The sequence below is a fragment of the Hippopotamus amphibius genome, chromosome 8 (assembly GCF_030028045.1).
Source record: "Hippopotamus amphibius kiboko isolate mHipAmp2 chromosome 8, mHipAmp2.hap2, whole genome shotgun sequence".
NCBI lineage: Eukaryota > Metazoa > Chordata > Mammalia > Artiodactyla > Hippopotamidae > Hippopotamus > Hippopotamus amphibius.
In genome coordinates this window covers 97,692,173-97,705,281 of record NC_080193.1, presented here as the reverse complement: position 1 = coordinate 97,705,281, position 13,109 = coordinate 97,692,173, and the positions used below count along the sequence as shown (strand labels likewise).

At 37.0% G+C, this 13,109-nt stretch overlaps 1 protein-coding gene across 4 annotated transcripts in view; it reads right to left on the bottom strand.

Annotated features, from left to right (window-relative positions):
- PLEKHM3 (pleckstrin homology domain containing M3) overlaps positions 1-13,109 on the bottom strand; it is a 198,023-nt gene that overhangs the window by 24,533 nt on the left and 160,381 nt on the right. For 3 of the 4 annotated variants that reach the window (XM_057745975.1, XM_057745974.1, XM_057745976.1), the window contains exon 7: positions 5,232-5,389. The exons of the other annotated variant lie outside the window; for it this stretch is intronic. In XM_057745975.1, coding sequence (XP_057601958.1) covers positions 5,232-5,389 — 158 coding nt within the window. The remainder of the gene's footprint in view (positions 1-5,231; positions 5,390-13,109) is intronic. 4 annotated transcript variants of the gene reach the window in all.

Below are 13,109 nucleotides of genomic sequence, written 5' to 3'. Positions count from 1 at the left end.
ACAGAGGATTCTAACTAGCGACGTATTCTTTCACACTGGGTAAAGGCCCTGTGAGTCTACAGACAGCTAATGTAGTCATTTTGGTTGTGAGAATCCAACACCTCTGATCATGACCACAGGTGTCTTAGAGGAGGGATTTTTTCCTTCTGCATGTGGCTTAGAATCACATGGGGAGTCTTTGAAGATACAGATTCTGGGGATTTAAAGAAGCCAAGTCTCACAGGAAATTCTAATATGCAGTGGGAGGGGAGCACCTCTGTCCCTGCAAGGGACAAGTCCTGGGCCTGAGGGCTTTAAAAATGTGTGCATCGCAGCACCCTGATCTTGGTTTCTAATATTCTCTGTTAAAAGGAGCCAGGGCTCCTTGGAGAAGTGGCTGCTTCTAGGATTAGGGGAGGAATTATATAAGATGAGCCTGGAGTATCTGGCAGTGCCAGAAAGTAAGGAAATGCTCAAAACCAAAAACCCCATAATCACTGGGATGTGCCAAAGGGACACAGGAGCCAACTGAAAGAGTTATGAAGTGGCTAAAACCAGAACAGTCTGAGTAACAAAATAAAGTGGTATTGGATTATAACTCAAAGTATAAAATAAATATGCGTGAGTCCATACTGATATGAATAATTGAAAAAATAAATGGGAAAGAAACAAAGCTCTCATACAGAACAATTCCAAATAATCTTGTACATACTCCGCTCACGAAGGGGTGGGTTATAACTCCCCACTGCTTAAGTGTGAGCTGAACATACTGACTTCCTTCCAGAAGGAAAGTATGGAAAGGGGATGGGAGTGAGTGGGGGGAAGAAGAGTCACTTTAAAGTGGAGACACTTGACACAAAGACTATAGTGACCAGTCACTTTCATAGTATGTACCCATGATATGATATGATGAAAATGACACTACCTCTGTGTTCTTCCTCCCAAACCCATAGAACCCAGTGTAATCATAAGAAAAACATCAAGTATATCTCAATAGAGGGATTCTACAAAATGCCTGACAAGTACCCCTCAGAACTGTCAAGATCATAAAAAGAAAGTCTGAGAAATGGTCAACGCCAAGGAGCCTAGGATGATGTGGCAAGTAAATGTATTGTGATACTCCGGAACAGAAAAGGACACGAGGTTAAAAACTAAGGAAATCGGAAAAAAACTATGGACTTAAGCTAATAATAATGTATCAATATTAGTTCATGAATTGTAACAAAGGTACCAGACTAACATAACCGGGTGTGAGGTTTAAAAGAACTCTCTGTATTATCTTTGTGATTTTTCTGTAAATCTAAAATTGTTCTAATAAAGTTTATTAGAACTTTTCAGCTTCGATCTTTGAGTCAAACGTTCAGCTAAATGAATTGTTTTAGTTTAACAGATTTTATTTACAGAAAAGCTGACCAGATAGTTCCCGTATTACCCATCTCCCCCAGTTTTCCCTATTATCAACATCTTGCATTAGTGTGGTATGTTAGTTACAATGAAAGAACCAATATTGATATACTATGAACTGAAGTCTGCAGTTTAAATAAAGGTTCATTTTGTGTTGTACAGTTCTGTGAGTTTTGACAAATGTATAATGTCATGTATGCACTATTACAGAATCATATCGAATAATCTCACTACCCTCAAAATTTCTTGTGCTTCAGCTATTTGTCCCTCCCTCTCCCTCTCAAATCCCTGGTAATCACTGATTTTCATATTGTCTGTATAGTTTTGCCTTTTCCAGAATGTCACATAGCTGGAATCATATAGTAAGTAACCTTTTCAGATTGGCTTCTTTTACTCAATAATATGCATTTAAGTTTCCTCCATGTCCTTCTGCGGCATAATAGCTCATTTCTTTTACCTCTGAATAATACTGCACTGTATGGATATACTACAGTTTATTTATTGATCCACCTTTTAAAGGACAACTTGGTTGTTTCCAATTTTGGGTGATTAGGAATAAAGCTGCTATAAATAGCCATGTGCAGGTTTTTACATGAACATGTCATATACTCATCTGTTATTTAAAGGTATATTGTTAATCCTCAAATATTTGGGTGTTTTCCAGGTATATTTCTGTTATAGATTACTAGTTTAATTTCATTATGGTCTGAGAACATACTCTGCATAATTTCTACTCTTTAAAAAAATTTGTCCAGATGTGTCCTAAGGCCCAGAATGTGGTCTCTCTTGGTAAATATTCCATGTAAGCCTGAGAAGAATGTATATTTTGTTGTTGTTGTACCACACGAACTGACATGGATGTCAGTCAGATTCAGTTGGTTGACAGTGCTTTTCAGTTTAACTATATGCTCACTGATTTTCTGCCTACAGATCTGTCAGTTACTGACAGAGGGGTATTCAAGTCTCTAACTATAATAGTGGATATATCTAAATATAATAGTGGATTCATCTGTTTCTCCATGTAATCTATCAGTTTTTGCCTCATGTATTTTGACTCTGTTCATACACACTAAGGACTGTTATGTCTTTTTGAAGACTCGACCCCATTATCATTACGTAGTGCTGCTCTTTATCATCATGTAGAGGATTGGTATTATTTCTTTAAATATTCAACAAAATTCATCAGCGAAGCCATCTGACTACTTCATGGGGAGATTTAAAAATTACTATTTCAATTTCTCGTTGTAGGTCTATTCATATTTCTATTTCTTTTTAAGTCAGTTTGGTAATTTGTCTTTCTAGAAATTTATCTATTTTATCTGAGTTGTCTAACTTGCTGGCATGAAGTTGTTTATACTACCTCTTTAAAATTTTGTTAATTGCTGTACCCTTTTTCATTCCTGATTTTGGCAATCTGTGTCTTCTCTCTTAATTTCTTGGTTAGCCTACCTAAAGGATTATCCAGTTTGCTGATCTTTTCAAAGAACTAATCTGTGGTTTCATTGAGCTATGGTTTTTCTGTTTTTCATTTGATTGATATCTGCTCTAATCTTTATTCTTTCCTTCCTCCTGCTTGCTTTGGATTTGTTTTGCTCTTCATTTTCTAGTTTCTTAAAGTGGAATTTTAAGTTATTAATTTGAGACCTTCTTTCTTCTTTTCTAATATAGGTGTATAACTATAAATTTCACTCAAAGCACTACTTTAGCTGCATTCCATACATTTTGATATTTTGTATTTCATTTTCATTCATTTAAAAATATTTTTAAAATTTCTCTTGTGGTGGATTTCTTCTTTGACCCAAGAGTTTTTAGAATGTATTTATTCCTAAATATTTTGGGGTTTCCCAGATTTTTTTTTCTACTGGATATCTTAATTCCATGTGTCAGGGAACATACTTGGTATGGTTTCAATCCTTTTAAGTTTATTGAGACTTCTTTTATGGCCCGTAATATATGGTTTATTCAGTTGGAAGCATTTTTTAAATTTTTTATTTTTTCATTAAACATTTTTATTGCACTCTTTTAAAGCATAAAATTCACTGCTTTTTGGTGTATTCAAAAGACTGTGTAACCATCACCACTATCTAAGTCTAGGACATTTTCATCACCCCCAAAAGAAACCCATACCCATTAGTAGTTACTCCCTTTTCCCCTTCCCCCAAGCTCTAGGCAACTAGTAATCTAATTTCTGGCCCTATGAATTTGCCTATTTGGGACATTTCATATAAATAGAATATATGTGGCCTTTTGTGTCTGGTTTCTTGCACTCGGCGTAATGTTTTCAAGGTTCATCCACATTTCAGCATATACTTCATTCCTTTTTTTTTTTTAAGATTTATTTTATTATTTATTTACTTATTTTTTTATTTTTGGTTGCATTGGGTCTCTGTTGCTGCACCTGGGCTTTCTCTAGTTTTGGTGAGTGGGGGCTACTCTTTGTTGCGGTGCATGGGTTTCGGTGGCTTCTCTTGTTGTGGCATACGGGCCCTAGGCGCACAGGCTTTAGTAGCTGCAGCACATGGGCTCAGCAGCTGTGGCTTGCTGGCTCTAGAGCACAGGCTCAGTAGCTGTGGCACATGGGCTTAGTTGCTCCACGGCATGAGGGATCTTCCTGGCCCAGGGATTGAACCCGTGTCCCCTGCATTGGCGGGCAGATTCTTAACCACTGCACCATCAGGGAAGCCCACTTTATTCCTTTTTAGGCTGACTAATATGCCACTATGTGGATATATCACATTTTGTTTATCCAGTCATCAGCTGATAGGTATTTACATTGTTTCTACTTTTTGGTTATTATCAATATTGTTGCTATGAACATTTGTATACAAGTTTTTGTGTGGTATACATTTTTAAGAAGTATATAATCTTTAGGTTATGAGCTAAATACCTGTACTCAGGAAACCGGAGGCTGCAGTGTGTGTATGTGTACGGGTCTTGTGTTTACGTGTCTGTCCTTCTGTGTGTGGGCCTGGATGTTTACAAACAGTTTTTGGGTTTAAGAAGAGGCCAGAAGGGCTGAGTCAACTCTTAATATCTTAGCTCTACCACACATGCTTCAATCCTCCCTGGCTATGTGCCTCACCTTCTATTCTGAACCACAGAGTAAGTGAGCCCAGCAGGGTGGGAAATGAGCCATGACATTCATGCCCAGAGAAGCCAGTGCACATACACACAATGTATATTCCTGTTATACTTTTGGGATGAAAGGAAAAGTGATATGTATCATTTTATTACTCAAGAAGAGCAACATGAAAAATCCTGCTCTTAAGTTGGGGAATAAATCAGCCATCAGTCAATGGAAGTGATGACACCCAAATATTACTTTGGTTAGAAAAATAATCCCACGTGAGCTCCCACTTTTCTCTCCTTTGGGTCCTAAAACTTTCATCACTACACTGCAGTGCATCTACGGAGGAGCATGTGGTGAGCCAGACAGCTGTTCACCAGTGTGCTCCGGTTTTCTTCCTAGTGGCCAATCTGGTTTTGGTCTTCCTCTGAGACTGTGATTTCCATTGCCTATCACTTGACCCCGGGATGGTTGTGAGGATTCTTTCTCCCCCATCTTCATTCTAAACATGAATCTGAACACTCTTTGTTACCTAGTAAGGCAGAGCTAAGCTACCTCTCTTTGCAACCTTGTTATCTCATTCTGGATAAAGGTAGCAAGGTGAGTTGGAAATAAATTACAGGAAAGCAAAGGGTAAAACATGTTCTCCAGGAATAAGGGAAATCCGATACAGAGGAAGAGACAGAGATACAGTACTTGACTAAAAGTTGGCCAGCTCTGGCCTAATAACACTGCATGTGACATATTCAGGTATACTTTTAAAAGACAAGAGATTCTGTACCTGCTTGTTGAAATATCTTCAAAAGGGTAGAGGATCTCTCCATTGTTACAGATTTCACAGATGAACCCCTTCTGGCTACAAAGACTGCAGCTGTACACATGTGAGGTGGCAAATTTAATGACCTTGCCCAAGAATGGAGCCAGCTTTCCCTCTATCACCTGCAGAAAGAGAAATGGAACAGGGAAGAAGCAAATTTGTTGAGAACATAAGTCTTGCAGATGCAGGAGGACTGGAATTCCTTTCCTTTACACAACAGGAAAACCTCTAATTACAATTTCTCAGCAACTCTGAGAAAGAAAAGACATAGTATTTTTGCTCCAAAAGAACTCTCTGGCTTACACCACTGGAGGTTGGAAAATGAAGATGTTGAAACGTCTTTTGTATTTCTCTTTTTTTTTGTACTGTGCTGTAGAGGACTGAAGACCAACAAATGGGGAACCCTTCTTTCATAGACTAACTTGACAGTTATGATGCAGTACAAGAGGAATGTGGTGGATTTCCCTAAATAGATTGAAAACATCCAGGGTAAGTACTTATATAGAATTTTATGTTGTACATTCAATAATACCTGTTTTCTGATGAGTTACTAGAGTAGTTTTTTCTCCCCTAAGATCATGCAACAAATGTGGAAAAATAGGTTTCTCTTGCTGCTGCTAAGTATAATAATATACAGAAGTCACAACTTGGCAGTATAAGGGTTATATTTACCTTGAAGATTTTTTAAAAATATTAGTGTTTAAAAAAAAAAAAGGAGCCAATTTAATAATTGGGGGGTTTCACATGAAAATCCAAATTTTTGGCTTCTTTTGAAAAATCATTAGATCTGGCAAAACTAGGCCTGAATTCCAACATGATGATGATCCTGGCTGTGAGTGGAGGCTGCTTGCTCCTGCTGAGGCACGGGCTCTTCAACTGACACTTGTCCCCCCGCGGCCCCAGGGTCTTGAGTCTGCCTGCCCCCCACAGTCCCCTCAGTTGCTGGTCTGCAAACATCCATAAGTTTGGAGCCAGTGGTCCATCAGAGCCCTCCTCACTTAACTAATACTGCACAGGATTCAAAGACTCCAGTGGTTCATAACTAACAAGGTAAAAATCTGCCTTTATTTCTCTCTCATTGATGCACGTGCATATACATGATTTTGATATATGAAAAAAATGAAGATTAAATTTAATTTGGAAATAGCTGGAAATAGTTGGATGCTTTCAAGTGAATCATAGTTAAAATGATAATTTTACATGAAAATAACACCTGAGAGCAATAAATCATACTTAAAGAGATATTACAAGGCCAAGGTGAACAAATAATAGTAGCCAGTAATACAAAAATAAAAGACTACAAGAAATATAATGATGTGTTTTGCAATTTCTTTACACTAACAATGAAATATCAGAAAGAGAATGTAAACAAACAATCCCTTTTAAAATCACATCAAAAAATAAAATAAAATACTTAGGAATAAATCCCACCAAGGAGGTGAAAGACATATACTGAGAACTACAAAATATTAATAAAGGAAATTGAAGATGATTCCAGGAAATGGAAAGATATCCCATGCTCTTGGATTGGAAGAATTAATATTGTTAAAATGGCAATACCACCCAAAGCAATCTGCAAATTTAAGGCAATCTCTATCAAATTACCCATGACATTTTTCACAGAACTAGAACAAATAATCCTAAAATTTATATGGAACCATAAAAGACCCAGAATTGCCCAAGCAATCCTGAGGGAAAAGAACAAAGCAAGAGGCGTAACCTTCCCAGATTTCAGACAATACTACAAAGCTACAGTAATCAAAACAGCTGGTATTGGCACAAAAACAGACATATGGATCAACGGAAGAGAATAGAGAGCCCAGAAATAAACCCACACACCTATGGTCAATTAATCTTCAACAAAGGAGGCAAGAATATACAATGGAGAAAAGACAGTCTCTTCAACAAGTGGTGTTGGGAAAGTTGGACAGCGGCATGCAAATCAATTACATTAGAACACACCCTCACATCATACACAAAAATAAACTCAAAATGGCTTGAAGACTTAGATATAAGACATGATACCATAAAACTCCTATAAGAGAACATAGGCAAAACATTCTCTGACATAAATTGTACCAATGTTTTCTTAGGTCAGATTCCCAAGGCAACAGAAATAAAAGCAAAAATAAACAAATGGGACCTAATCAAACTCATAAGCTTCTGCACAGCAAACAAAACCATAAACAAAACGAAAAGACAACCTACGGACTGGGAGAAAATATTTGTAAATGATGTTACTGACAAGGGCTTAATTTCCAAAATATATAAACAGCTTATACAGCTTGATAACAAAAAACCAAACAACTCAATCGAAAAATGGCCAGAACATCTAAATAGATATTTCTCCAAAGAAGACATACAGATGGCCAATAGGCCCATGAAAAGATGCTCAACATTACTAATTATTAGAGAAATGCAATCAAGCCAAAACTACAATGAGGTACCACCTCACACCAGTCAGAATGGCCATCATTAAAAACTCTACAGATATCAAATGCTGGAGGGGGTGTGGAGAGAAATGTCCTGGGATAAACCATAATGGAAAAGAATATGAGAAAGAGTGTGTACATGTAAAACTGAATTAACACAACATTGCAAGTCAACTACACTGCAACAAAATTAATAGAAATATTAATAACGTATTTTGCAAAAAATGAAGCTATACAGAATACTGGAGATAAAAACTAAAGTGATGTTTTATGAACATCACTATTGAATAATCTCATGTTTTAAAAATGAATATAAGAGTGGTTAAATCTAGGGAAAGGAACATGTTGGAAAAGCAAGTCTTTCACTTTGTATATGGTTGTTTTCGGCATTTATAAAAACAATGGATATTATTTTTGCATTGGTGTAGAAACTGAACAGAAAAATCAGGTTTACTGCCTTCTAAGAGTGGTGTGTTTTTTGTTTCATTTTGTTTTGTTCCTAATAAAGGGGGTAGAAATTATGCTGGCTCTTTTTTTTTTTTTTTTTTTGAGTCAAGCAAGTACATTTTCTACCATTTTAAAATTTATTCTCCTCCCCATTACCTGTAGGAAGCCATAGATAAGATCTCCTTTTATTTATGTTTTCTCAAGGACCATTAACTCTGATAAGCCCCAGGAAAATGTGCTCATAATACCAACACATGATACGCACTTTCTAAGAAATAACCACTACCAACTCATATACCAACATTAGTAAACACTTCACAGTGTATCACGGGGTTAACTGTAAACTATGGTAACAATATTTCAGCTGAGTATGGTTTTACTTATTTTACTCTTTTCTAAACAACCAAAGATAATGACACATTTAAAGAGAGGCACTAACAAACTACAGTCCATTTAGGGGAAAACATCAGGATATAGGACAGTCTGGAAACCAGGTGAGTAAACGTTGTTTGAAGGAACTGAGGATGAGAAGAGAACACCATAAGGAAGACATGAGAGTCATCATCTAGGATCTACAGGAGAAGATTAGTGTATCTTGTACATAAAGCTTTTTCTTTGTCTAGAAGATTTTCTTGGGACAAAGGGTAAAGGGTATGACCATTTTGAAGGCTTTTGAAATACCAAATTTACAAATTTACACTGCCAGCAATTTATATTTATTCCTATCTGGGATTTTAATAAGCTTTAAAAAATTAGTTTGGGAACCACTATCTTTACAATATTTAGTCTCCCTATCACCATTTTATTAAATCTTCATTTATTATTTTATTCCTTTGTATAAACCACTCACATTTGTTATTTAAGTTATTTTAAGGTTAAACTCTTTTATATACTATTTTTCTTATCAGCTATTGCTGGTGTATTAGAATATATTGACATTTCTGTACATGTTATATATCACTATACTACTGATTGTTTATGAACGTCTATCATTTTTAGGTGATTCTTTTGGGTTTTCTGAAAGTTATAATCTGGTCCCTTCCTTTCATGTTTCATGTCTTATTGCATCATGTAGTGCTCCTAAAACAATATTAAATAATAATGGTGTTAGTGGACAGTCTTGTTATTTTAATGAAATCAAACTATATAGAGTCTACAGTGAATGGTTCATTTTCTCCATCAAACACACATATCTTGTCATGCGCCACAGTTTATTGATTCCCTTTCACTTGTTAAATAACAGCTTTATTGATATATATATATGGTTCACATGTCATGTAATTAACCTAATTAGAGTCTATAGTTTTGAGTAGGTTTTAGTTTATTCAGAGTTGTGTACTATTACCACAATCAATTTTATAGCATTTCATCAACTCTCCCCCAAATCCCCATACCCATTAGCAGTCACTAGTCTTTTCTCCCTAACCCGTCCCCCAAGCCCTAGGCAGCAAATAACCTATTTTCTGTCTCTATAGGTTTTACCTACTCTGGATATTTCATGTAAATAGAATAATATAACATGTGGTCTTTTATGACTGGCTTCTTTCACTTAGCATAATGTTTTAAAGTTCATGTTGATTCTCTTTTAAATGTCTCTAGTGTAAGTCTTTTTCCCATCCTACCCCAGGCTTTTATCACCCCTCTCTAGATTAATGAAATAAACTTCTGGTTTTATTTCTGGATGATAGTCTTTTTCTTTTGATCCATTCAGCATATATATTAATCAGTTTTGGACATTACTTTCATTATGTGTCATCTCGCCCCTCAAACCTTTGGTTGAATTCTTATTTTATTACTAGTAAAACTCTTCATTCATTCATTTCAGGAATTTGCACTGAGTTATTATACTCAGTTACTGATACAAGTGAGAACTAGGCAAAACTGGAGCTTACATTTTGCCTGGTGTACAAGTGTCTCCATAAACTGATTCCATACTACCCAAATTCATTTTCCATTTCTTTTCCTTTTAAAAAAAATTTATTTATTTATTTATTTTGGCTGCACTGGGTCTTAGTTGTGGCACACAGGATCTTCGTTGTGGCATGTGGGATTGTTAGTTGAGGGATGCGTGATCTTTTAGTTGTGGTGTGCTGAATCTTTTTTTAGTTGCAGCATGTGGGCTCTTAGTTGTGGCATGTGGGCTTCTTAGCTACAGCATGCACATGGGATCTAGTTCCCTGACCAGGGATCGAACCTGAACCCCCTGCATTGGGAGCTCAGAGTCTTACCCACTGGACCACCAGGGAAGTCCCCATTTTCCATTTCTTAATATGTATGTTCTGTTGTGAGGAAACTTTTCCCTGTGTAGAATATGCTTGTTCTTGCTTCTGTGCCTTCACTCATGTATTTCCTCTATCTAGAGTTTCACTTCCCCTCTTACCTCTCTTAACACTAATTTGAATGTCACCGAAGTTTCACGGCTCAGATATATTCTGACTTGATTTGGAGAGCCATCTTTGGCTACTTCACCTGCCATGGATCTCCTGTGCTTCATATAATTGATTTTTATATCACATAATTTAATATAGAAATTGATGTTCTTTTGTGTTTTTTGCTATTGTTTAATGTGATTTTTTAACATATTTATTTATTTATTGACTGTGTTGGGTCTTGTTGCTGCACATGGGCGAGCGGGGGCTACTCTTCATTGAGGTGTGTGGGCTCCTCATTTTGGTGGCTCCTCTTGTTGCGGAGCATGGGCTCTAGGTGCACGGACTTCAGTAGTTGCAGCACACAGGCTCAATAGTTGTGGCTCATGGGCTCTAGAGCGCAGGCTCAGTAGTTGTGGCACATGGGCTTAGTTGCTCTGTGGCATGTGGGATCCTCCCAGAGCAGGGATCAAACCCATGTCTGCACTGGCAGGCAGATTCTTAACCACTGCACCACCAGGGAAGTTCCTAATGTGATTGTTTTGCTTATCCAACTGTAGATTGAAAATATAAAAATGGAGATACTAACTACAAAATGATGATTTTACCTATAAAGGTGGCAATTTTATATGGATCAACCTAAGAGAATGTAAACTGCTTAAAAGCAAAGACTGTCTCATGCTAGTCTTAAATATCCCCTCTCTGTTAGGCACCTAAGTTCTTGTTGACTAATTGCAGATGCTTTTCAGTCTTTTTCCTTGGCTGTAGCAGTCATATCTTTGTGCTATTTTTGTGTCACAACATTTTGAATCATTCTGCTGTGTGATTTAGGGAGGAGAATGAAGAGCACATGGACTTGCTGGCAGCTCAGCTATCAGAGACCAGTTTTGCTTCCTTACACTTGAGTAATTCCTCTTCCTATTTGTCAGCTGAGGTTCAGGGCCATGTTCCAAAGGGCTGAAGCTGCTGGAAGCTTTTCCTCCAGAAAAGTGAGGTAATATTCCATACGTTTATTTTAGAATTGACAAATATTTCTTTAATATTATATAAAGAAAAACTTTATAGTGATACAATTAAAGGGGTAAAGGTATATTTAGGAGGTTTAAATCTTTGAATATAACAACTAGCAGCACTGGGAAGCTATTCTGGCTTCTGGTCTAGAGGTTTCATCACTAAGAGAAGCAGGCTCCAGGTGTGACATCTCCTACATGTCTTTTTAAAAAGCAGATATATCTTTACTTGGAATAATTGCTTAAAAAGAAATCGAATGTCCTGCCTCCCACCATCTCCTCCTGCCCTCAAGAATCCTGCTTTTCACTTCCACTTACTAGCCATCTTGGTGAGGACTTAGGACCATATTCCACAAACAATAGGAAGACGGCAGCCTCAAAGAAGACCAAGGCTCAAGGAGCCTTTCTTTTCCACTCTTTTCCTGGTCACAGGTTAATATAACTTTGTATCAGTCCATCACAATTCACAAGGCCAATCATCTTTAGCATTAGAAGGCTGATGGTTTCAGTTAACCAGGTGGTCATCTGGATATGTCGCAAGTGCTGGTGAAATAGACTACTGAGATAAGGTTTAGTTATCCCAGGTTTAGATATTTTCGCCAAAGTGCCTGTCTATGTGAACAAAATCATGCCAAAGTAATTAGCAGAAAACATATATAGCTCTTTGTCCATCTCCTCAATCTCCCTCATCTTCTCCATATACCAAATTGCCCCATCTCCTTGAGGAAAGGCATATGTCCAAAATAGGGTGAAAGAGTTTGTTTCTGTTTTCCATTAAACTTAATCTTTTATACTAAGGAAAGTCCTAGTCTGATTCATTTAATTTGGGAGTATTGTGTATATGACTATTCCAGAGGTATCATACTGACCTCGTGTTCAAAGAATATATACTTCCATTTGTAACTTAAAATTATGTGTCCTTTTATTGCACTGTAAGGATAAAAACAAAATGCAATATTAAGCCTATACCTTCAAGATTTTTCTATTTTTGACTTTTGCAGTCTCTCTACAAATTCTTTTCACTCTGTCATTTCAGGTACTTTTAGAACTCAAGGAATAGTCAAATATCACTTTCTACAATCCAGCTAACTGACAAATATACCAAATATGCTTACCCTTCTGTGTGACTGCCTGGTTGAACTTCCAGCTCGGGGATACACACACTTTCCCCCCTCTTTTATTCTGGTCAAGACGGTCAGCATTGGAATTTGAGGCCTATGGCTTTCTTGCAGACTAAGACAACAGACTTTATTTGATTTGCTTTCTTGCAAACCAATCAAAAATTACAATTAAGTTAAAAAATAACCTAGTGCTGCCTTCTCCAAACCACAGTTTCAGAAAACAGCTGCTTGTTACTCATGTGTGGCACCAGGAAATTGCAGTGTCATGTTCAAGGTCTGCAGCCAATAGAGATCTGTGGGATTGGGAAAAGGGTACAAATGATTCTTTTATGTCCGTTACCTTCACTCCCTTGGCACCACCACAAAATTCAAAATCTACAAGGGGAGAGGGACAGAGCACTGGGGACTTGGACAAGAACAAGAAAGAAAAAGCTCTTTCTCGTTGAATTTATGCATCGACGAA